General features: G+C 39.1%; 2 protein-coding genes across 4 annotated transcripts in view; both read left to right on the plus strand.

Moving 5' to 3' along the window:
* Positions 1-6,055, plus strand: part of RGS22 (regulator of G protein signaling 22) — a 177,600-nt gene extending 171,545 nt beyond the window's left edge. Inside the window, exon 28 of the mRNA XM_086696049.1 lies at positions 6,028-6,055. The gene's annotated coding sequence lies outside the window, so the exon portion shown is untranslated. The remainder of the gene's footprint in view (positions 1-6,027) is intronic.
* Positions 6,056-6,130: 75 nt separating this feature from the next.
* On the plus strand, positions 6,131-25,424 carry COX6C (cytochrome c oxidase subunit 6C). 3 transcript variants are annotated; one of them, XM_086696061.1, is made up of 4 exons: positions 6,131-6,225; positions 7,248-7,371; positions 15,286-15,414; positions 25,299-25,424. In XM_086696061.1, the coding sequence occupies exons 2-3, from the start codon at positions 7,258-7,260 to the stop codon at positions 15,397-15,399; spliced, it is 228 nt and encodes a 75-aa protein (XP_086552187.1). In that variant the 5' UTR covers positions 6,131-6,225; positions 7,248-7,257; the 3' UTR covers positions 15,400-15,414; positions 25,299-25,424. The 3 variants fall into 3 exon arrangements, with proteins under 3 accessions (XP_086552187.1, XP_025778455.1, XP_025778456.1); XM_025922670.2 differs by having other exon boundaries at positions 6,141-6,221; positions 7,245-7,371; XM_025922671.2 differs by lacking the exon at positions 6,131-6,225 and adding an exon at positions 6,614-6,635 and having other exon boundaries at positions 7,245-7,371.
* The last annotated feature ends 20 nt before the right edge of the window (positions 25,425-25,444 follow it).

The raw sequence follows: 25,444 nt of genomic DNA on the forward strand, positions 1-25,444 counted from the left end.
AGAGGGTGTTCCTGGTCTCCATCTAAAAGGGCACCACACTAGCACTCTGTTTCATTCTTCACAGCACTTAACCACCATCAGACACTATAGCATGTATTTGTTTGTTTATTGGTGTGCTGTGTCCCATGTGACAACATAAACTCCATGAAAGCAAGAACTTTGTCTTTGTCATACCATATCTTTAGTGTATAGAATAGTGCTTGGCACACAGTTCTATATTTGGTAAATATTTGTTGAATGAATGAATGGTCCATCTCACACAGATCTTTCCTCTTCCGAACTTTCCTCTGCATTAGCTATTTCCATCTCATTTTGGTTTGAACTTTATTCTCTTGTATAGGGTTTCACGAATCTTCTCTTTAATGAAATTACCAGATACTAAAGTACAGAGGCTGGGTTTTGCAATTCCTTACCACCCTCCCTAATGGCTGGCACAGAATGGGGAACATAGTAAGTGCTATGCAAATACTTTTTGAATTATAGTGGGAGGATTTGGTTTAGCTTATTGTTTAAAATGCTCAAAATACCACATGTAGATTTGTTGATTCTTCATATGCTATAATTTGAATATTGGGTACATTTTAAATTCAGGCTTTTTCTAATCCAGAGAAGGCTAAAGGTAAATGTGAGGGGGTTTGGTGTATGAATGGGGCCAGATTGATCCATTTTTTTCAGGTAGTAGTGGGTGAGGTGGCCTTTCTGAAAGGTTTGCTTGGGCCCCTTGATTTATCTATTTATTAAAAAAATTTTTTTTAATGTTTATTTTTTCTTGAGATAGAGACAGAGCACCAGTGGGGAGAGGCAAAGTGAGAGAGGGACACAGAATCTGAAGCAGGCTTCAGGCTCTAAGCTGTCAGCACAGAGCCCGACAGGGGGGCTGGGACTCACAAGCTGTGAGATCATGACCTGAGCCAAAGTCGGATGCCCAACTGACTGAGCCACCCAGGCACCCCGATTTATTTTTAATATTTTTGAATGTTTATTTTTGAGAGAGAGAGAGAGAGAGAGAGAGAGAGAGAGAGAGAGAGAGAGACCGAGCACAAACAGGGGAGGGGCAGAGAGAGAGGGAGACACAGAATCTGAAGCAGGCTCCAGACTCTGAGCTGTCAGCACAGAGCCCGATGCGGGGCTTGAACCCACAAACCATGAGATCATGACCTGAGTGGAAGCTGGATGCTTAACTGACGGAGCCACCCAGGCACCCATGACTAGTTCAACACATTTGTAAATGAAAATCGACACCAAGTTCAAAGAGAGATCGCAATGTAACTACTAAGCGACTCTCTTTTTCAAATGAATTAAAAAGTTTTCAAGTGTCCTATCTTAGAGTGATAATTTATATCTTTTGGCTTTGTTGTGCCCTCTTAGAAGTTAAAATATGGTATTTCCATATTCTCTTGGTTTGCTTGTTTTTTCTTTTCTATCTAGTAAACTTTGATTTTTCCCCCTTTCTGTATTATTAATGCAGTTGAGTTTAACGTGACTCTTTCAGTTAATAGCTTCATTTCATAGAGGGCTTTATCAGGTCAGAACATCTCTATGTAGAGCTTCTGTGGATGATGCCAGCTCAATTCCAGGAAAATTGTTTTTAATTACTGCTAGCTCTGAAGTAGCCAGAAAAGCACAACATCTGGCACTTAGCTGTTTCACAGACCTCATTACTATTAGTCTGAATTAATAACTTCTTAGATTTTCTAAGTGGGACCTAGGAGGATATATCTACTCAACTAAACAGAAATGGAAGGTTATGAAATTATCTACTGATTTGGGGAGTATCTTTTGTGGCTTCTTGGGACTATACTCTCAGCCATTAGGGAGAGCAACACAGAGCACAGAGTAGGTGCTCAACAAATCATCACAGACTAATGAGTGGTGTTCACTGAGGTAGATTTGTTCCTCTGGAAGCACTCTCCACAGCCCTGGTATGGGACGAATCCCACCCTAGATTCTATTCCCAGTTCTTCTATTTTTCTACCACTGTAATCCTCAGTGTCTTAATCTAAAAAACAGTCCCTGGGGCACCTGGGTGGCTCAGTCAGTTGAGTGTCTGACCCTTGATCTTGGCTCAGGTCATGATCTTGTAGTTCATGGGATCGAGCCCCACATTGGGCTCTTTATTGACAGTATGGAGCCTGCTTGGGATTCTCTCTCTGCCCCTCCCATGCATGTGCATGCACACTCTCTCTTTCAAAAGAAATAAACATTTAATTTAAAATATAAAAATAGGGGCGCCTGGGTGGCGCAGTTGGTTAAGTGTCCGACTTCAGCCAGGTCACGATCTCGTGGTCCATGAGTTCGAGCCCCGCATCAGGCTCTGGGCTGATGGCTCAGAGCCTGGAGCCTGTTTCCGATTCTGTGTCTCCCTCTCTCTCTGCCCCTCCCCCGTTCATGCTCTGTCTCTCTCTGTCCCAAAAATAAATAAAAACGTTGAAAAAAAAATAAAATAAAATATAAAAATAAAAAACAAAAATCCCTGTTCATCTCATGGGATTATTGAGAGGACAAAATGGAAACACAAAAGTGAACATGTTTTGTAAACTACTGGATGCTTCATACGGCTTACAGATACAGTGAGGCAGTAGCTCAGTCTTGGGATGGCATGAAAACATGTCCCTGATCCACATACAAACTTCAGGGAGTCCAGAGTCCCCTAGAATATAGTACCTTACCAGCCTAAGAAGGCTTGAGGAGGTGATGCCTCAGGGAAAACCCCTCCTGAGGGCCCCAAACATCCAGGGTTCTCTTGGGCTAGCAGCTGAAGGGCTCTTGAGCAGCAGATGGGTTCTATTACAAAATTTAGGGCTTCTCTAGAGGTCAAAGGTGGGCCCAAAGATGCCCCTAACATGGATAAGCCATTTTGTTCTAATTTAGGAGAAAGTATGGTGATCAAGATAGCTTATTTCCAGTGTCCCCCCACCCCCTTAATGTCCCCATTTCCTCTTCACACTCTCATGGTCTCTATCACTTAACCTGTCTCAGCATTTACACACACACACACACACACACACCCCTAACTAAAACAGATACATTTCTTAACCTCTTCTACCAGTCAGGACAAGCTAAGTTTGTCTATAGGACCAAACAACCCCTGAATCTCAGTGGAATAACACACTACCATACCATTTATTTCTCACTCACAGAGTCTGGCCAGTGAAAAATAGTAGGAAGGTTCTGCTTATCTTAATCTTTCTCAGATCCAGCTGACATAAGTGCCATTTCAATCAATACTTCCCTTATAACAAAGTCAGGGCAAAGAGAACATGGCAGACACACGTTGTGTTGTAAAGCTTCTACCCAGAATTGACGCATGTCATTTCCACTTCTATTGCATTGGCCAAAGCGAGTCATATCCTAACTTTAAAGGCATCAGGGAAGTATAGTCCTACCATATCCCTGAGAGGAGAATAGAGAGATTTTTTAGATAGTGCAATCATGACTATGCCTTTTGTGGTAGGCAGAATAATGACCCTTCCAAGTTGGGTTCTATGGCCTAATCCCTGGATCATGTTATGTTATGAAGCAAAGGGGAATGGAGTTGCGGATGAAATTGAGGTCGCTAATCAGCTGACATTAAAATAAGAGGATTATCCTTGATTATCCAAGTACACCCAATGTAATCACAAGGGAGATTATGGAAGAGGGAGGCAGAAAAAAACAGTCAGAATGGGAGATGTGACATCGAAATCAGGATCAGAGACATGCAACATAGCTGGCTTTGAAAATAGAGGAAGGGGACCATGAGCCAAGGAATGTAGGCAGCCCCTGGAAGCTGGAGAAAGCAAGGAAACAGAGTCTGCTCTAAAGTGTCCAGAAGGAATACAACCCTGCTGGCACACTGATTTTAGTCCAGTGAGACTTGTTTCAGACTAATGAACTACAGAACTGTAAGGTAACAAATTTGTGTTGTTTTAAGGTAAGTTTTTCGTAGTTTGTTACAGTGATAATAAACAAATATATCTCTCCTTTAGAAAATCAAATTTTTTTTCTAACTATAAAAGAAAGGCATGATCAAACAGAGAATACATAAAAGTAGACAAAATATAAAAAATTATCCCCAATACAAGTTTCTGTTGTGGACTCTTTTCAATACTATTTTCTACTATCCATACATATGTATATTTTCATGCGTGTGTTACACAATTAGACCACACAGCATAGTTTTGCAGTCTGCCTTTTTATTTAGCAATAGATCTTGAGCATTCTCTTATGACTAAAGTGTTTTAATTATGCTGTCCAATAATACATGTGGCTATGAGAAACTGAAATGTGGCTAGTCTGAATTGAGATGTACTATACATGAAAAATACAATATTTCAAAAGACTTAGTATGAGAAAAGAATGTAAAAATCTCATGAATAATTTTTATATTGACTATGTGTTAAAATAATACTAATACTAATATACTGGGTTAAATATATCATTAAAGAAAAAAGGATGTCATTTTAGAGAGGAGAAAGCAGACTTAGAAAGATTAAGAAATTTCCCAGCCAGGAGGTCATGAGCTGGGACTCAAATACAGGTCTGTTAGGATCCAGAACAGAACCCACATATGCCATCTTTTCTATTCACCCCTATAATTCAGGTTCTATTCATGTGTCACCTTGGATTATTATGATTGACTATGTGCTTCTCTACCCATCCAGTGTTCCTAAACCACCAATAAACACTCCATCCAGGCTAAGTTCTGTTCCCTGAGTGTGTCTGTCTTTGCCATAGTCTTCTGACCAATTTTGTCTCTTAGATTTCTCCACTTATCTAGGCTTCTCCATTAGACTGAGTTTCAGCTCCATTTCCATTTCTTCCATGACTTCCCTGAAGCCTTCCCTGAGTATTCAATACACAGCAATCCCTGTAAGTTCTGAAATTTACTGTTTTCTCTCTGGGCCAGTTGTGGGAGTGCGGATGGAAAGAAAATAGGAACAGGTTACAGCCTGGGAAAACCCTTGTAAAGATTTTTAGTGGGGTAGATGGTTGACAAGAGGTCTGAAAAGAGTGTTACTGAGGTACAAACCCACTTTGGCCCTCAATTAGCATATTTTCTATATGGCTGAAAGGTCTCTCTATAGAGTGTCTGTTGAGAACAAAGACTCCCTGACAAGAATGTACCTCCTTGAAGATTTGTCCTACTATATAGCAGAGCCTGGTATATAGTAAATGCTCAATCAATATATGTTTAATCTATATCATGTATATTTTGTATCCTAGTGTATCTTCCACAGTGCTTGCTGAGTTGACTTAAAGAACACTGTAAATCAAGGTTATTTTAATAAAAACCAAGCTTGACACCCCTAAGGCACAAGCACATTACCCCTACACATCACTTTCCATAAACTTCCAGTTGTCTTCCTTTAAGATATTTGTCTCTTGGGGTGCCTGGGTGGCTCAATCAATTATGTAGCCGACTTCAGCTCAGGACATGATCTCCCAGTTCCTGAATTCAAACCCTCCATCAGGCTCTCTACTCTCAGCACAGAGCCCACTTGGGATCCTCTGCCCCCTCTTTGCTCCTCCCCCATTGGGTCTCTCTCTCTCTGAAAAATAAATAAACATTAAAAAGATACATGTCTTTTACTAAAAACCCCACACAAATATTCCTTGTATCAGCTCTGTCAGGAGGGTAATTGTTTCATTGGGTCATGTCTCTGTGGAAGTGTCCTCCACTTGGGATTAATGTAAATCTGTTTATGTCTGTCTCATCAGCAGGGCTCTGAGGTCCTAGAACTTGGCTATCTTATTCACCCTTTACCCAAACCAAACGATTATTCACCTGAGGATAGTTGTAATGTAAATGGCAGTTTGTGCACACGGTTCACGCACTCCATGGGCCCAGAATGATTTGTTCTGTATTTGTAAGGTACATTTTAAAATATTCACATATTAACTATCTTTGTATTCTCTAATAAATTCATACCAACTATGTATATGAGTAAGAATAAAATCTCCAATTTATTAAGAAAACCAACTCAGAAAAAAAAAAATTAAAAAAAAAGAAAAAAAGAAAACCAACTCAGAAGGTCAGGTCTTTAGTCTAACGTCCCACAGGGAAGAAACGAACCATACCCTTGAACTTCAGCCGTGAGCGGCTGGAGGAGCGCTGGAGGTCTTTTGAACTCTTCCGGCTACCGTCGCTGGGTCCTCGCCGCTGCTTCTGCGCCTGCGCTCAGCTGGACCGCCGTCCATTTCTGTTTCAGGAAGGACGTTGGGTTTAAGGTTGGTGTTAGGTGAGTGGTGTTGTCGTCTGAGCTCTCATAACTGCCGCATCCCGCTGCCTGCTCTCGCTCTGCCCTGGAATTGAGTTGCGCTTGCATCTCTGCGGTCAGGAGCTTCTAACTTCTCGCTGGCTTGACCCCTGCACGCCCCCGCCGCGGCCTCTGGAGGGTCGCGCGGGCTGACCGCCAGCGCCCCCGGGGGCAGACTGGGTTGCAGGGGTCTGGAGGAGGCAGGTGGGCGTCGAAGGCGGCCGGCCCGGACCTGGTCTCTGCTGTGGTTTTTCCTCCAGTTAGTGTGACCTTGGTTAGGTCATTTCATTTGGCCCCAGCGTTTTCACCTGTGCAAAGGGAGCGGCGGTTTCTTCCTCAGGCGGTCTTGAGGCTAAGGGGCTACGTAGGGGAAACAGCCAGCTGCGTCGGCGCGAGGTCGGTGCTCGCTGCGTGGTAACGTTGGTGATTCCACTCTCGGGAAGCTGGAAAAGGGTTGCCGTGCCTGGTGGAACGGGGAGGGGGGTGGAAGGTGGGCATCCGGCAGCCTCCCAGCGCCCCGGCCGCCTTGGCGGAAAGTCTATGGGGCCGCGCCGCGGTCATTGGGTGGGCCCTGGAGGTCACGGCTGGGCTCCTGCCCGAGTTTAAATCTTTCACCGCGTGACCTTGGAAAAGTCTCCTTCGTGTGCCCCAGTTTTGTCGTCAAAGAAGTGGGAATTATGAGCTGATAGTTTGCACGAGAGTAAACGCTCTAAATGCGTTTGCACTTGTCAGTCTAGAGCCACTGCTTATCTTTCCTGGGGTCGAGATAATTTTGTTTGTAATTTATACTCCCTGCTTTCTGTTGTTGGGCCGCAATGATTTGGTTTGTTTAGGGTCGTCGTTCAGCGTGCGACCATGAAGCAGACTAAGCTTTTAAACACCTTAGGCTTTGTGGGAGGGATCATGCCTGTGCCCCTCTTGGTATTAAAGTGCGTTATTGTAAGGATCCCTTAGATATCTTTTTATGTTCTCAGAGTTGTTTTTATTATTATTTTATCTTTGAAGGAGAATAATTACCATGACTTCCGGTGCTTTGGCGAAACCTCAGATGCGAGGCCTTCTGGCCAAGCGCCTGCGATTTCATATTGTCGGAGCGTTCGCTGTTTCCCTGGGGGTTGCAGCTTTCTATAAGGTTTGTACGTTTGATTTCTACTTTGTGCCTATGGTCCAGAAAATGTGTTTTAAATTTGAAAATGTATTTTATTTTCATAAGTAGTTCTGAGGCTTTTAAAGAAACTCCCTCTTTAATGTGCTCCCTTCCCCTTTCCTCCCCTTACCTCAGTGCGGCAGGAAAATACCTCATATTCTCTAGATAGCTTGTTCTTCAACTTTAAAGGAAGCAGTATTAGTTTTTAAGGGCTGCCAGACAAAGTACAACAAATTGGGTGGCTTAAACAAATTTATTTAGTGTTCTGGGGGTTGGAGATCCAAGATCAGTGTGACTGCAAGGTGGATTTCTTTTGAAGCCTCTCTCCTTGGCTTGTAGGTGGGTTTCTCCCTTTGTCTTCACATGGTTCTCTGTGCTACTGTGTTTTTGTTTGAATTTCCTCTTGCAAGGATGCTAGTCATATTGGATTGGGACTCACAAACCTCGTTTTAATTTACCTCTTTAAAGACCCATCTCTAAATCTGGTTACATTCTGAGGTATTAGAGGTTTAAGATTCCAATGCATGAGTTTTGGAAGACACAGTTCAGTCCGTAACACAAGGATATAATTTTATTAAAGCAGAGGGATGTCAGGAAGGCAGTAGTTCTGTTTGGTAAGTAACCTTAATGGATTTGTTGCCATAGAACTGCATTTTAACGCTCTGTCTCCTGTGAATTTTAACATTATGCCCTTTGGGTTTTTCTAAATAATTTTTTTGTATTGTGGTAGAATACACAAAATGTAGCCATTTTTATGTGTACAATTCAGTGGTATTAAATACATTTATAATGTCGTATGACCATTGCTACCATTCACCTCCATAACTGTTTCATCTCGTAAAACTGAAACTGTACCCATTTGACAGTAAACCCATCCCTTCCCCACTCCCAGCCCATGGAACAGTTCTGCTTTCTGTGTCTTAATTTGACTGCTCTAGGTACCTCATGTAAATGGAATCCTACGTTATTTTGTCTTTTTGTAACTGGCTTATTTCACTTAGCATAATATCCTCAAGTTTCATCCTTGTCATAGCGTGTGTCAGAATTTCCTTTCTTTTTAAGGGCGAATAACATTCTATGGTATGTTGGTACCACAGTTTGCTTATTCATTCACCTTTGATGGACACTTGGGTTGCTTCCATGTTTTAGCTATTGTGAATAATGCTTCTATGAACATGGGTTACAGGTATCTCTTCGAGACCCTGCTTTTAATTTTTTTCAGTATATATCCAGAAGTGGAATGGATAGATCATTTGGTAATTCTGTGTGTAATTTTTTTTTTTTCAACGTTTTATTTATTTTTGGGACAGAGAGAGACAGAGCATGAACGGGGGAGGGGCAGAGAGAGAGGGAGACACAGAATTGGAAACAGGCTCCAGGCTCTGAGCCATCAGCCCAGAGCCCGACGCGGGGCTCGAACTCCCGGACCGTGAGATCGTGACCTGGCTGAAGTCGGACGCTTAACCGACTGCGCCACCCAGGCGCCCCACTGTGTGTAATTTTTTAAGCAACCACCATGCTGTTTTCCGTGGCACCATCTTACGTTTTACATCCTGCTAGCTTTGCTGTTATCTAACGAGTTTTTTTTTCTGTGTGGAATTTTTAGGGTTTTCTACATACATCATCTGTAGACAGATGATTATGCTTCTTCCTTTCTCATTTGGATGCCTTTTATTTCTCTTTCTTGCCTAATTGTTCTGCCTAGAACTTAGAGTACTGTGTTGAATAGAAGTACAACAGTGGACATCTTATGGGTTATGTGGAGGTAATTTCATTCTGTTCCTAGATGGGGTGTTCTTTTTTTTTCATCATGAAAGGGTATTGACTTTGTCAAATGCGTTGTCTGCATTGAGATTATTGTGGTTTTTTTCTCTTTTATTCTTTTAATGTGTATTACATTGATTTTGTATGTTGAACCATCCATGCATTCCAGGAATACACCTCACTTGGTAATGGCGTACAGTCTTTTTAATATGCTGCTGAATTCAATTTGCTAGTATTGTGTCAAGGATCTTTGCATCAGTGTTCGTGGAAGATATTGGCCTGTAGTTTTCTGTGTTTTGTCTGGCTTTGGTATCAGTATAATGCTGGTCTCATAAAGTGAGTTAGTGTTCCTCTACTTCAGTTGCTTGGAAAGATTTCAGAAGGACTGGTATTCTTTAGGTTTTTTTTTTTTTTTTGTAGAATTGACCAGTGAAGTCATCAGGTCCAGGCTTTTCTTTGTTGGGAGATTTTTGATTACTGATTCAATATCCTTAATAGTTATAGTTCTATTCAGATTTTTTCTTTCTTTGTAATTTAGTCTTGGTAGGTTTTGTGTTTATAGGAATTTATCCATTTCATATAGGTTATCCAGTCTGTTGGTATACAGTCGTTCATACTATTCTCTTATTATCCTTTTTATTTCTGTAGAATCTGTAGTATTCATTTCTGATGTTACCAATTTGAATCTTCCCTCTTTTTTCTTTGCCCATCTTGCTAAAGGATTGTCAATTTTATTTATGGTTTTGAAGAACCAGTTTTTTGGCCTCGTTGATTTTTCTTTTTTGTTTTCCTAGTCTCTGTTTTGTTGATCTCTGCTCTAATCTTTATTATTTCCTTCCTTCTAGCTTTTGGTTTATTTTGTTCTTTTTCCTAGTTCCGTAAGTTATAATGTTAGGTTGTTGATTTGAGATCTCTCTTGTTTTTTAATATGTGTGTTTATAGCTAAAAATTTTCCCCCCTTAGCTCTGCTTTCACTGTATCCCATAAGTTTTGGTGTGTTGTGCTTTCATTTGTCTCTAAATATTTTCTAATTTCATTCCTGATTTCTTCTTTGATCCATTGGTTGTTTAAATGTTTGTTGCTTAAACTTTATAGTTTTGTGAATTTTCCAGTTTTCCTTCTGTTACTGATTTTAATTTCATCCCATTGTGATCAGAGAACATACTTTGTATATCTATCTTTTTAAATCTGTTAACACTTAATTTGTGGCCTGTTTAGTCTATCCTGGAAAATATCCCATGTGAAATTGAGAAGAATGTGTTGTCTGTTGTTGGGTGGAGTATTCTTTGTATAGGTGTTAGATCGGGTTGGTTTCATGAGTTAAGTCCTCTGTTTCCTTACTTAGGTCTGGTTTTATCTATTATTGAGATTGGGCTATTAAAGTCTTAACTGTTATTGGAGAAATATTTTTCTCTTCATTTCTGTCAGTGTTTGCTTTATATGTTTTGCTGGTGTTACTGGGTGAGTAAATGTTTCTAATTGCTATAAGTTCCTGCCTTATTGAAACTTTTATGAATAAATAAAGTCCTTTGTCTCTTGTAATTTTTTTGATTTGAAGTCTACCTTGTCTGATACTAGTATAGCCACTCTCTTTGGTTACTGTTGACATAGGACATCTTTTTTCACCCTTTCCTTTTCAATCTATTTGTGTCTTTGGATCTGAAATGAGTCTGTTGTAGATAGCATATATAGTTGGGTCATTTTTTTTTACGTTTACTCATTTTTGAGAGACAGCGGGAGCAGGGGAGGGGCAGAGAGAGAGGGAGACACAGAACATGAAGCAGGCTTTAGGCTCTGACTTGTCAGCACAGAGCCCAACGTGGGGTTTGAACCCATGGTTTGTGAGATCATGGCCTGAGCTGAAGGTGGATGCTTAACTGACTGAGCCACCCATGCACCCCTAGTTGGGTCATTTTTAATCCATTCTGCAATTTCTCTGAGAATTGTATATGTAGAAGGCTTTGAATGTCCTAGTCTTTAATGTCTGGCTCTGAAAAAGAGAAAAATGAAGGGGCGGGGGGAAAGGTGCTCTATCCTTTTAGGTTCCCTAGAAATTGCTCAGGTGAAAAAGAGTCTTGCGGGGACGGGGGGTGGGGGGCAACAACAGTGGCCACCTGTCTGTTGTATGCCTTCAAGAGATCCAAAGTTTCAGGAAAGTTACACTAGACACATTGTGCCAGTGCAGTTGTATAGGTTGGGAGAGATTCCTGGTGTTTCCTATGCCACCTTTTTCCCAACATACTCTTTATGCTTTATATTTCTCTAAGTCTCCACATTACATTTACAACTTTTTTCTATAAAAATGTTTATGGTATTATAAACATATGGTATTATAAAAATGTTTATGACCATGTGTCATAGTGGCCCATGAGAGAATTAAAGCTTTGCAATGCTTTGTACTTAATAATTTTAGTGTTTAGTTCTAGTATTTTTTAGTATATTGTGAGCCTCATTAGAGCAGGGTGCTTTTTTTGTTTACAGTGGCACCCCATTGTCAGTTGGCTGACCCACAAATAGATGCTTAAAAGTATCTGTTGAATAAGATATAGTATCTAAAATTCAGTACAGTGGTAGATTGTATAGAGTTCCAGGTGCTTCGGAGTATACTAAGTGTATATACCTCTAAATATGTGTCTTTAAAGAAGTTAGAGTCAAGTTGGGGGAGGTGAAAAAATTAGGTATTCTTGCAAGACAGTAACAATGAAAGAACATTTCATTTCCCAGAGCTGTTCTGGAGCAGCTTATATACAGTTTGGAAGAGCTTATATAAAGGTGGGAGAGAAAGGACCCTGTCCTCCATGTACTCGGGATCTGTACTCTGATAGTTGATTGATGTCTTTGTTTCAGTGGGAGAGGAGGATATTGTGGGTCACACTGTGGATCATAGCTCTTTGAAAGAGAAGGTAGAATTTGTGCCTTCAAAGGGTGAATTTGAAGTGCTAAGGGGAGGGAGAACAGCTTGAGGAAAAGCACTAAGAGGTCTTTGCTTTGGGCCCCTTTGAAGAGACAAGCACAAAAAAGTAAATAAACTCTTTGCTCCATGAGATCTTTTCTACCTGGCATATAGTGGGCATGAAATAAATGTGGGAAGAGGATGCATGGATGAGTAAATGAAGTGGGGGTAAGGAGAGAAATTTGGGGGACTCATTTCTTCACTCTCAGTGTCTTAATTGTTACTATCAAACTTGAGGCCTTTGTAACTTGTGTGGATTCTTGCCGCTTTGAACCTTGGCTTCTAGAATAGATCTGTTTGGGGTGCATGGGTGGCACAGTTGATTAAGTGTCTGACGCTTGGTTTCAGCTCAGGTCATGATCTCACAGTTTGAGCCCCATGTCGGTCTCCACACTGTTAGTGCTTGGAATTCTCTCCCTCTCTCTCTCACCCTCAACTGCTTGCATTGCTTGCTGTCTCTCAAAATAAGTAAATAAACTTAAAGAAAAAAAAACCCAGAATAGATCTGTTGTGTCATTGGGTTCCTGAATGCCCAGTGTGCAGTGGCTTTCAAATTTTTGCTCTGTAGTAAATATATTAACTACTGGCTGCAATCTTCTAAATTGGTTTCATTGCTTACTAATGGATCAAGGATGATTTGCTGAAACTTAGTTTTGATTTTAAGATACTTTCTGATTAGTCCTTTCTGCCTTTTCATCCTCTTTCCAGCAGTCCTACTACACCCTGTTCTCCAGCCCTTTGTAAGTAGTTGCTGTTACCCAATTCTGCTTTCTCCCATGAGTTTGTATACAACAGTAATGTCTTCATCTCACCGCGTGGCAAATTCCAGTTTATCCTCAAGATTCTCAAATGTTCCTTTATAGAATTGCAGCCTATTCCTCCAGATGCGTTGGTTGTGCTTTGCTAGGTTCTCAGTCACTTGGTACCAGACTGTTTTTTACAGTATTGGGCACATTGTATTTTTTTTTAATTTTTTTTTAATGTTTATTTATTTTTGACAGAGAGAGAGAGAGAGAGAGACGTAGCATGAGCAGGGGAGGGGCAGAGAGAGAGGGAGACACAGAATCTGAAACAGGCTCCAGGCTCCGAGCTGTCAGCACAGAGCCTGACGTGGGGCTTGAACTCATAGACCGCCAGATCATGACCTGAGCCAAAGTCAGACGCTCAACCGACTGAGCCACCCAGGTGCCCCTGGGCACATTGTATTTTAAATAGTACTTGCTTTAGGTTGTGTCTCTTCTACTAAATTAAGAGCTGGGACCATGGCAGACCCATGGTCCATCTATTCTGAATGAAAAGTTTTAAAGTTTGCTTGGTAGATTAGTCAATGTTTGTGTACAGTTAGTGTTTGATTGGATGGAAAGTTCCCAAAGCACTGAGGAATCCAAATTCTTATTAAAGAATTAAGGCAGGTGTAAACTTGATTCTCTTGGTAGATGCTCGCTTCCTTCATTTCCCCTGTCCAGTTAGTGTAGATTGCTTTGTTGATTTGGCCTTCATTCTTAGTTTGACTTATACTCACAATTTTAATCAGCTTTTATGCTTTTTACATGAAGTTGCCCACCAGTGAATCATTTTTGGTTAAGTTAATCTGCTAAGCCAAAATTCATGAATATGGGTTAGATTTTGAGACAAGACTTATCCTGAAGGGATTTTCCCCTGTAGGTAGAGCAATTACTGTTATATAAATTAGGCTTGTTCTAAATTTTCAGGTATTAGCTTGTTTTGTGTAAGGCCTCAGATATAGATTTTATGGCTTTCAAGTAACTCATGGTGTAGTGGATCTAAGTTAATAGTTTTTTTTTTTTTGACTACCAGATTTTTGACCTAAAAAGAGTCTAGTTCAAGTGTAACAAAACAAAACAATTTAGGTAGAGCTGTAACACCCATTTGCTGTTATTTTTTGGGTTCACTGAGCCTTTTACTTTATTTTTGTCTGCCTTAGTGTACAATGTTTTTATTTTTATTTATACATTAAAAAAAATTTTTTTTAATGTTTATTTTTGAGAGAGAAAGACAGAGTGTGAGCAGGGGAGGGGTAGAGAGAGAGGGAGACACAGAATCTGAAGGAGGCTCCAGGCTCTGAGGTGTCAGCACAGAGCCTGATGCGGGACTTGAACTCACCAGCCATGCCATCACGACCTGAGCCAAAGTTGGACGCTCAACCACCTGAGCCACCCATGTGCCCCTAGCATACCATGTTTTTAAAAGGAAAAATATTTTTCTTGTTCTAACAAGAAATGCTCAGTTATCTTCTGGGTAATGGGCTGGCATTCAGAGGGTTGCATTGGGGCTCCTGCCTCTTGGTCTCCCTGGAAGAAAGTGGTTGGGAATTTAGATAGGAGGTGAGGCAGTCAAACTTGTCAAGTAAAGGGCTCTTACCATATTCATACCAAGTGTCATGATTCTGTGTATGTCTGCAATACCTTAATGGATGTAGTTTGGCACTTGACGAATTTTTACTGTTTTTTTTTATGCAGGATGGGATTTGATTTTGTATTATATAACCCATGCATTGAAATCCACTAGGTAGTGTTTTGTGGAAAATAAAACCTTTGCCAAATGAAAGACCTGGGTTTGAATCCTGGCTGACCCATCTACCAACTAGTGCTTCTTCCTAGACTTTAATCAGGTTACTTAAATTCTGAGTTCCAATACCTCATCTGTAAAACAGTTCAATATCTATTCTAAGGGCTTAAATGATGTTGAAGTGTAAATTACCTGGAACTGTTCTTACCAGATAGAAAGCTTCTTGTGCCTTTTAGAGGCAGGTGAGTACTGAATTGATCTGACTCCTTTGAAATTAATGTAATTTAAATTGAACCAGAATATTTTAGCATGTGTCAGCTGTGGGGATATTTGGGTTTTGCTGGAGGGAAGGCAGCTGTCTTCTCCCTAAAACCTTTTAGCTTTCTGGGTATCTTCATTTGGCTCTTACCAGTGTACACACTCACACCCAACAAAAGGAGTAATCTGTCCCCAAGCAAGGAAGGCCCCTCTTGCTGAGTAGTTTCCATGAGGCTCTTCCTTTCCATCTGTGTCAGTGCTTCCAACCTTTGTCTTAGGAAATACAGAGTTCAAGTTAAAGGTGAACGAACACAAACATTATGATTTGTGTTGTCTTTGGATATTGTTTCTAATGATTTAAAAAATAAGCCCTAATGGGATATGTTACTTTTTAGTTTGCTGTGGCCGAACCAAGAAAGAAGGCGTATGCAGATTTCTACAGAAATTATGATTCCATGAAAGATTTTGAGGAGATGAAGAAGGCTGGTATCTTTCAGAGTGCAAAGTGATTTTGGAATGTAAAGGTAATATAGCTGTTTGAAGTTACTGTTTAAAATTTTTTAAAAATTGTGGTAAAATACAGATTGTTAAGTACCTTCACATTGTTGTACAACCAATCTCCAGAACTCTTCATCTTGCACAGTTACCCATTGAACTACTCTCCATTCCCCCCATTCCCTGGCAACCACCACTCTACTCACTGTCTCTGAATTTGACTACTCTAGGTACTTTATTTAAGTGGAAACATACAGTATTTGTTTTTTTGTGATTGGCTTATTTTACTTAATATAATGGCCTCAAAATTCATCTGTTTTGGTATGTGTCGGAATTTCTTTCCTCTTTAAGGCTAAGTAACATCCCATGGTATGTATATACCACATTTTGCTTTTTCATTCACCTTTGGTGGACATTTGGATTGCTTCCACCTTCTGATGATTGTAAATAATGTTGCTGTGATGTATGTAAATATCCCTTTAAATTCCCTCTTTTTGATACTTTGGAGTAGGTACCCAGAAGTAGAATTGTTGGATCATATAGTAGTTCTATCTTTATTGTAAGGAACCACTATACCGTTTAATATGGCAGCTGCACCATTTTATACTCAGTCGACAGTGCAGGAGGGTTTCAGTTTCACTACATACCTTGCCAGTACTTGTTTTCTGTTCCCCGCCGCCCCCCCCCCCCCCCCCCCCGCCCCGTAGCCATCCTAATGGATGTGAGGTGGTACTGGATTTTGATTTTCATGTTTATTTCCCTAATGGTTAATGATGTTGAGCATCTTTTCTCATGCTTGTTGACCATTTGTATGTCCTCTTTGTAGAAATGGCTAATCAGGCTCTTCCCCCATTTTAATCAGATTGGGGTTTATTGTTGAGTTGTAGTTCTTCAAACTCTTGTCAGATACATGATTTGAAAGTATTTTCTCCCATTCTAAAGATTGCTTTTCACTTTGTTGATTGTGTTGTTTGCACAGACATTTAAAATTTTGATGGGGTCTAATTTATGTAATTTTTATTTTTGTTGCCTGTGCTTTTGGTGTCCTATCCAAGAAATCTGCCAAATCCAATGTCATGAAGCTTCTGTTATGTTTTCTTTTTTTATTAAAAAAAAATTTTTTTTTTTTTTTACTGTTTATTCATTTTTGAGAGACAGAGTGCAAGTAGGGTGGGGCAGAGAGAGAGGGAGACAGAATCCAAACCAGGCTCCAGGCTCTGAGCTGTCAGGACAGAGCCCAGTGCAGGGCTTGAACCCATGAACTGCAAGATCATGACCTGAACCAAAGTCGGACACTTAACCGACTGAGCCACGCAGGTGCCCCTGTCATGTTTTCTTATAAGTTCCAGTGTCTTGAAGCTTCTCTAGTGTTTTCTTACAGGTTTTATAGTTTTAGCTTTTACCTTTAGGTCTTTGATTCATTTGAGTTAATTTTGAGATAAGAGATTCAAAAAGGATCTAACTTCTTTATTTTTTGTGACTATCCAGTTTCCCAATAGTGTTTGTTGAGAAGACGGTCCTTTCCCAAGTGGATGGTCTTGGTACCTTTGTTGGTAATTTTTGGACTGTATATGTCAGGGTTTATTTTAGGCTCTGTTCTGTTGCATTGGTTTATATTTACGTTAGTACCACACTATTTTAATTACTGTAGTTTTATAGTAAGTTTTGAAATTAGAGATTGTTTTTTGGTTAGTCAGGGTCCCTTTATAGTCTCTCTGAATTTTAGGGTGGATTTTTCTACTTCTGCAAAAATGCTGTTGAGGTAGGGATTGCATTACATATGTAGCTCACTTTGGACATCTTAGCAATTATAAGTATTCCACTTCATGAACATGAGATGCCTTTCCATTTATTTGTATCTGTAATTTTTTTTCAGCAGTGTTTTGTAGTTTCAGTGTATAGGTCTTTTGCATTTTTGGTTAAGTATTCCTGGGTATTTTATTTTTTTGGATGCTTTTGTAATTGGAATTGTTTTCTTAATGTTTTTATGATTATTCATTGTTAGTAGATAGAAACACAACTGACTGTTGTGTGTTGATTTTGTATCCTGCAACTTTGCTCAGTTAGTTTATTCTAAGTATCTTTTTCTTTTTCTTTTTTTTTTTTCCCTGTGGAATCTTTAGGGTTTTCTACATATAAGACCAGGTCATTTGCAAACAGATAGTTTTACTTTTTCCTTATCAATTTGGATGTCTTCTTTCTTTTCTCTTGCTTACTTGGTTTGGCTAGCCCTTCCAGTTTTTTACTGAATAGAAGTGGTAAGAATAGGCATCCTTATCTTTTTCTTGATCTTAGAGAAAAAGCTTTCAGGCTTTGACCAGCTAAGTATGATATTAGCTGTGGCCTTTCCATATATGGCTTTTATTATGTTGTGGTAGTTTGTATTTGTTCCTGATTTATTATTTGTTTCCCTGTACTGTTAATTTTCATTTGCATGACTTGTTTTGTAAGTGGAAGTATGTACCTCTTAAAACCTTTCACTTGTTTTACCCATCTCCCTATTACCCTCCCCCCTTACATCTGCTTCTGTGTGTTTGTTTCCTGACTTGCTTCCCTTAGCATAATATCCTGTAGATTCATTCATGTTGTTGCAGTTGGCAAGATCTCATTCTGTTTTATGGCTGAGTAAGAAGTGTGTGTGTGTGTGTGTGTGTGTGTGTGTGTGTGTGTGTGTGTGTACACCCAGTAGTGGAATTACTGGATCATATGGTAATTCAATTTTTAACTTTTTGAAAAATCTCTGTACTATTTTCCACAGTGGTTGCACCAATTTACATTCCCACCAACAGTGTACCAGAGTTTTCTTTTCTCCACATCCTTGCTAACACTTGTTATCCCCTGGTTTTTTGATACTAGCATTCTGACTGGTGTGAAGTGATATCTCATTGTGGTTTTGTTTTGCATTTCCCTAATGATTAGTGATACTGAACATCTTTTCACTTATCTGTTGGCCTTGTATGTCTTTGGAAAAAATGTTCAGGTCTTCTGTCTATTTTTAATTGGATTATTTGGGGGTTTTTTGGTGTTGAATTGTACACGTTTTTTATATGCTTTGGATATTAACCCCTTATCAGATACTTAGTGTACAGATATCTTCTTCCATTCAGTAGGTTGCCTTTTCATTTTGTTGATTCTTTCTTTTGCTGTGCAAAAGCTTTGTATTTTGGTATAGTCCAAATAGTTTATTTTCGGTTTTGTTTCCCTTCTCTGAGGAGACATGTCCATAAATATGTTGCTAAGGCTGACATCCAAGAGATTACTTTCTAATGCTTTCTTCTAGGAATTTTATGGTTTCAGGTCTCACATTTAGGTCTTTAATCCATTTTGAATTTATTTTTGTGTATGGTATAAGAAAGTGGTCCAGTTTTCCCAGCACCATTTATTGAAGAGATTGTGTTTTCCCCCATATGTTCTTGCCTCCTTTGTCATGTAGATTAATTGACCATATAAGTGTGGATTTATTTCTGGGCTCTACTCTGTTCCATTGATCTGTGTGTCAGTTTTTGTGCCAGTACTATACTGTTTTGATTACTGTTGCTGTGTAAGGTATTTTGAAATTTGGAATTGGTAACTCTAGCTTTGTTCTTTCTCAAGATTGCTTTGGTTATTCAGGGTCTTTGTGGTTCCACATACATTTTACGATTATTTGCTCTAGTTCTGTGAAAAATGCTCTTGGAATTTTGATAGAGATTACATTGAATCTCTAGACTGCTTTGGGCAGTATGGACATTTTAACAATGTTTATTAAGTCTTGAATCCATTAGTATGGTATATCTTTCCATTCAATTTCTTTCATCAGTGTCTTAGTTTTTAGAGTGTAGGTCTTTCACCTCCTTGGTTAGATTTATTACTAGGTATTTTGTTGAGTGTATTTATCATGAAAAGGTATCAGATTTTTCAGTTGAGTTTTCTCCATTCAGATGATATGTGGTTTTTGTTTACTTCTGTGGTATATTACATTGATTGTAGTGTGTTGAATCATCAAGAATAAATTCCACTTCCTCATGTTGTAAAATCCTTCTAATGAGTTGTTGAATTCTGTTTGCTAGTATTTTGTTAAGGGTTTTGCATCTATATTCATCAGGGATATTCTGTAGTTTTCTTGTATTATATATTTGTCTGGCTTTGGTGTTGGGGTAATGCTGGCCTTCTAGAATGTTTTATATTTAATGAAATTATCAATCATGTTTTCACAAGAGGAAACATAGGAAATGGTTAGGAAAACATAGTAGGGGGCAGTCTCCCCACCCAGAAATGTTTAAGATGTTAAAACAACCTCCTCCTCCTCCTCCTCCTCCTCATCTTCTTTTGGGAAGGAGCTTGAGGAGGATTGGTGTAAATTCTTTAAGGGTTTGATAGAATTCACCTGTGAAGCCATCTGATTCTGGATTTTTCTTTATTAGAAGGTCCTTACTAGTTATAGGTCTGTTTAATATTATCTGTTTCTTCCTGATTTATATTTTAGGAATTAATCTGTTTCATGTAAGTTGTCTAATTTGTCAACGGAGTTGTTTATAGCATTGTTTTACAATCCTTTTTATTTCTGTGAAATCAGTTGTAATGTTCCCTTTCATTTCTGTTTTTAGTTATCTGGGTCTTCTTTTTTTTTTTTTTCTTAGCCTAAAGGTTTGCCAGTATTGTTGATCTTTGCAAATAACTGGCTTTTGATTTTGTTGATTTATCTATATTACTGTAATTTTTACTATTTCCTTTCTAGCCTTGAGTTTAGTTTTTCTAGGTTTTTAAGGTGTTAAACTTAGGTCGTTGATTTGAAATCTTTCAAGATTTTCCTTGTGATCTCTTTGACCCATTGGTTGTTAAAAAGAACACGTTTAGGGGTGCGTGGGTGGCTCAGTCGGTTGAGCGTCCGACTTCAGCTTACGTCTGACTTCGGCTCAGGTCATGATCTCACAGTTCGTGAGTTCGAGCCCCGCGTTGGGCTCTGTGCTGACAGCTCAGAGCCTGGAGCCTGCTTCCGATTCTGTGTCTCTCTCTCTCCCTGCCCCTAACCCACTTGCCCTCTGTCTCTCTCAAAAATAAATAAACATTGAAAAAAAAATTAAAAAAAGAACATGTTTAATTTCAGCATTTTTGTGGGGTTTTTTTATTTTCCTTCTTGGATTCATTTCTAGTTTCAGTCCATTGTGATCAGAAAAGACAGTTTGTATAATTTCAGCCTTTTAAATCTATTAAGTCTTGTTTTGTGGTTTAACATATGGTCTATCCTGGACAGTGTCTGCACTTGAGAAAATTGTGTTTTGTGGTGGTGTTAGGTAGCATGTTCTGTTCTGTACCTGTCAGGTCCACCTGGTGTGTAGTGTTGTTCAAGTCCTCTTGTCTTAATAATCTTGTGTCTAGTTCTTTAGCCATTACAGTAGTTCCCATTTATCCATGGTTTTACTTTCGGCCATTTCAGTTACCTGTGGTTAACTGTGGTCCTTTAGATGATCCTGCTCCTGAAATATTGTCAGAAGGTCAGTAGTAGCTTAATGCTACGCCACAGTTCCTATGTCATTCATCTCCCTTTACCTCATCTGGTAGGTGTTTTATCATCTTACATCACAAGAAGGATGAGTATGGTACAGTAAGATATTTTGAGAGAGACCACAGTTAAATAAATTTTTTTACAGTCTACTGTTAACAATTAGGAAAGTCCTATTTTAGTCTCTTACTGTGCTTAATTTATAATTTAAACTGTCATAGGGATGCATATCTAGGAAAAAGCATAGTATGTACAGGTTTCAGTACTATCCATGTTTTCAGGCATCCACTGCAGGTTTTAGAACGTAGCCAGTGGAGGTCTTGGAATGTGTCTTCAGTGGATAAGGGGCGGGGACTACTGTACTGAAAGTGGGATATTACATTACTATGGAGGTGTTTCTCCCATCAACCTGTTAGTGTTTTGCTTTATATATTTGAAAGGTCTGGTGTTTGGTGCATATGTAATTGTTCTGTCTTCTTGGTAAATTGACCCTTCTTTATATAATGTTTTTGTCCCTTGTAACTTTTAACTTAAAGTTTTGTGTGATGATAGTACAGCCACTCTTGTTCTCTTGATTATTATTTTGTATGGAATATCTTTTTGTATCCTTTCACTTTAGAACTGTGTGGTGTCCTTAGATTTAAAGTAAATCTCCTGTAGACAGCATATGATTGGATCCTGTTTTTTATTTATTCTGCCACTCTGTGTCATTTAGGAAGTTTAAACCATTCATATTTAGGATGATTACCGATAGGGAAAGACTTTTGCCATTTTATTGTTTCTGTAGAACAGCTTTTTTGTCCTTCCTTTCCTCTCAATGCTTTTGCATTTAGTTTTTTTTGTTTGTTTTTTTTTTCTTTGTAGTGACATGTTTTGATTCCCTTTTCGTTTTCCTTTTGTGTAAATTCTATAGATATTTTCTTTGTGGTTACCTTTGGTATTTTCTAGGACATGCTAAAATTACAGTAATCTGGGGCACCTGAGTGGCTCAGTCAGCTAAGATTCAGGTTATTGATTTTGGCTCAGGTCATCATCTCATAGTTCATGGGTTTGAGCCTTGTGTTGGGTTCTGTGTGGGCAGTGTGGAGCCTGCTTGGGATTTTCTCTCTTCTTCCCTCTCTGCCACTCCCTTGCTCATGCATGCTTTTGGTCTTTCTCTCAAAATAAATAAAATTTTTTTTTTAATGTTTATTTTTGAGAGCAAGAGACCGAGACAGAGTGCAAGTGGGAGGGGGAAGAGCGACAGAAGCAGGCTCCATCCAGGCTCTAAGCTGTCAGCACAGAGCCTGATGCGGGGCTCGAACCCACCCACACCCATGAGATCATGACCCGAGTCAAAGTCGGACGCTTAACCGAATGAGCCACTCAGGCACCCCAGTAAATATATTTGAAAAAAAAAAATGACAACAATCTACTTCAGACTGATATTTTCAATCGCAAATAAAAATTTTACTCTTTAACAACTCTCCTCCCCCACTTTATTAGTCACAAATTATATATAGCATACTCGTTAACATAGATTTATAGTTTTTTAATGCTTTTTGTTTTTTAAATCCTACAAACTTAAGAGTTCTGAAACAATTACAGTGATACTGGTTTATATTTGTCTATATATTTAGCTTTACCAGAGAACTTTATATTTTCACATGGCTTCAAGTTACTCTTTAGTATACTTTTGTTTCAACTTGGAGAACTCCCATTGCAAGTCTAGTGAGGAACTCCGGATACTTTAGCTTTTTTATCGAGGAGTGTCTTAATTTCATCCTCATTTTTGAAGGACAGTTTTGCTAGATACTGTTTTTTGGTTGACTTTTTTGTGAGCACTTTAAATATATCATCTGACAACCTTCTGACCTGCAAGGTTTCTGCTGAAAAATCCACTGATAATCTTACAGAGGTGATGTAGGTGATGAATCGATTTTCTCTTGCTGCTTTTAAGATCCATTGTCTTTGGATTTGAGAGCGTGATTATAGTGTCTTGATGTGGGCTTCTTTGAGTTTATCCTACTTCCAAGTAACTTCTTGTGTTTGTATATTCATTTCTTGCCTCAAATTTGGGAAGTTTTTGGCCATTATTTCTATAAATAAGCCTTTTGCTCTTTGCTTTTCTGGGAGTTCCATAATGCATATATTGATGTTTGTGATGCTGTCCCACAGGTCCCGTAAGCTTTGTTGTTCATTTTCTTTCCTTTGTGCTCCTCCCAGACTCAATAATTCAAATGAACTTTCTTCAAGTTTGCTGATTCTTTTGTCTGAGTCTGCTGTTAAACCCCTTAGAGATTTTTTTCAGTTCAGTTACTGTGTTTTTGTGGACCATAATTTTGATTTTTTTAAACAATTTTTCTGTTGATATTTTGTTTGTATATCATTTTCCTGATTTCATTTAGTTGTCCAAGTTCTCCTTTAGCTCATTGAGCAGTATTTAAGACTGTTGTTTTAAAGTCTTTTTAGTTAGAGGCTTGTATTTCTTTAGTGTCAGGTTTTGAAAATTTATTTTGTCTTTTGAATAGACCATATTTCCCTTTCTTTGTATGTCTTTTGTTGATATTAGGTTATTTGAATAATAGCCACTCCCTCCCCATCTTTGTGGATTACCTCCATGCAGGGGAAGATCTTCACTAAACAACCCGGCATAAAGGCTCAGGGTTGTCTCACTTTTTCTGGAGATACATCTTTCTTGCGTGTGTGTGTGTGTGTGTGTGTGTGTACGCATGCATTTTTGTTCCAGTTCTTGTATATACTCAGTTGCTTTTTAAGTGTTAATTTCTCTAAGAGTCTCATCCTGTTTCCTGTATAGAGCGTTAGCTGTTCTGTTTTATTCTTCTGCCCATAGTCTCTTGCCCATAGGTGCCTGTGAGCTTGAATGTCCTCTGTAGCTCTTGTGTCCTGGGACCCACCACAACTTTCAGCAGCTTGCAGTCTGATAGTATGCCACACAGTTCCGGCGTTCTGAGATAGGCAAGTTAGAGAAAAGTCCCTTGGGAAGCTCTCAAACAAGTCAGAATGTTGTAAGCAATTTTTATTCTTTATCATCTGTCCTGAGGGAAGAGCCAGGAATTGTCAGTTTCCTTCTGAGCACATTGTGCTGCACCAAGGATGGGGTGGGGCAAGAGCAAGGAAAAGAAGTCCGTGATATTTCTGCCGTTTTGTGTGTTTTTCTTGTTTTATTAGTGTTGGTTGCTGTAGCTAATTTTTAAGTTTATTTTTTGAGAGAGAGAGAGTGGGGGAAGGGCAGAGAGAGAGGAGAGAATTCAGTGTAGAGCCCTTCACAGGGCTTGATTTCACAAACTGTGAGATCATGACCTGAGCTGAAATCAAGAGTCTGACGCTTACTCAGCTGAGCGACCCAGGCACCCCTGTAGTTATTTATCTTAAAGGAACTATCTGAAATCAGTTGGATGTATGTATGAAGTATCTACCATATAACTTACGATAGAAAAAATAAGAAGAACTTTATTTCTAAAGGTTGGAAAATTGATAAGGAATTATGATTTTTCTCATATTATGGACTATATTGTGTCCATTAGAAATGCTATTCACAAAGTAACATGAGATTACTATATAATAGAAAATATTTTATATAAAGGGTATGCTTTTTTTTTTTTTTTTTTTAAGTTTGAGACACAGTGTGAGTGGGAGAGGGGCAGAGAGAGATGGGGAGAAAGAGAATCACAAGCAGGCTCCACAGTGTCAGCGCACAGCCTGATGCAGGGCTGAAACTCACCAACTGTGAGATCATGACCTGAGCTGAAACCAAGAGTTGGATGCTTAACTGTGCCATCCAGGTGCTCCAAGGGTGTTTTATGTTTAGTAAAAATTACACAGGGAAGAAAAAAGACTGAAGGTAAAAATAAAAAGATCAAGAAAATATTAATGGTTCTGTATTGCATCTTAAGTGCTGGTTTTCTTATAACTTTGACATTTTCAGTTACCACAGTGCGTATGCATTTCATAATCAGATGTTAACAGGCTAATTTTTAAATACTTGTTTAACCTTTTTTTTTTTTTTTTTTTTTTTTAATGAGAAGCTGATTTAAAACTGATTTAAAAACCAGTAAGAAAAAAAGATTTGGAGACAAAGATAGAAATACTCTTTAGAACAGACTGGCTGCTGCTTTTCAGAACAGTATGTGGATGTGAGAAGGGAATGGAGGAGAGTGGACTTGAGAGGGAGGAAAAAGGCAGAATTTGGTGAATGGAAAGAAGTCAGAGTAAGGTGTCATATACCCAAAACTGGTTAGGATGGTCAGGGACCTTGGCAGAGAGTGAACCTGGAGCCCAGGCTGCCTGAAATGGTTTTCTCCTGGGCAAAAGGTGAGTGAGCCAAGTGTAGGCTCCAGTAGCAGGAGTAGACCTTATGTGACCTTAAGGGTGGTGAGGTGTTAGCAGAGAATGCTTGTCCTTAACTAAGCCACTGTGTTTTTTCCACAGAATTTCTTTGGGTTGAGTTCCATGGAAGTTTGTCACTGACCTGTGTTCCAGAAGTATGAAACATGAATATTGGGTCATGGAATAGTTTGTCTTGATAAATAAACTAACAGATACTGTGGACAGTAAGTCTTTGCTCATTTATTCTT

This window comes from Puma concolor, chromosome F2 (genome assembly GCF_028749965.1).
Source record: "Puma concolor isolate L17-30 chromosome F2, mPumCon1.1.hap2, whole genome shotgun sequence".
Taxonomy (NCBI): Eukaryota; Metazoa; Chordata; class Mammalia; order Carnivora; family Felidae; genus Puma; species Puma concolor.

Bases quoted from the DNA above. Each gene is read 5' to 3' on its own strand.
- COX6C (XM_086696061.1), top strand. From the start codon at position 7,258: ATGACTTCCGGTGCTTTGGCGAAACCTCAGATGCGAGGCCTTCTGGCC. The intron at 7,372-15,285 runs GTTTGTACGTTT...GTTACTTTTTAG, and splicing joins GGGTTGCAGCTTTCTATAAG to TTTGCTGTGGCCGAACCAAG.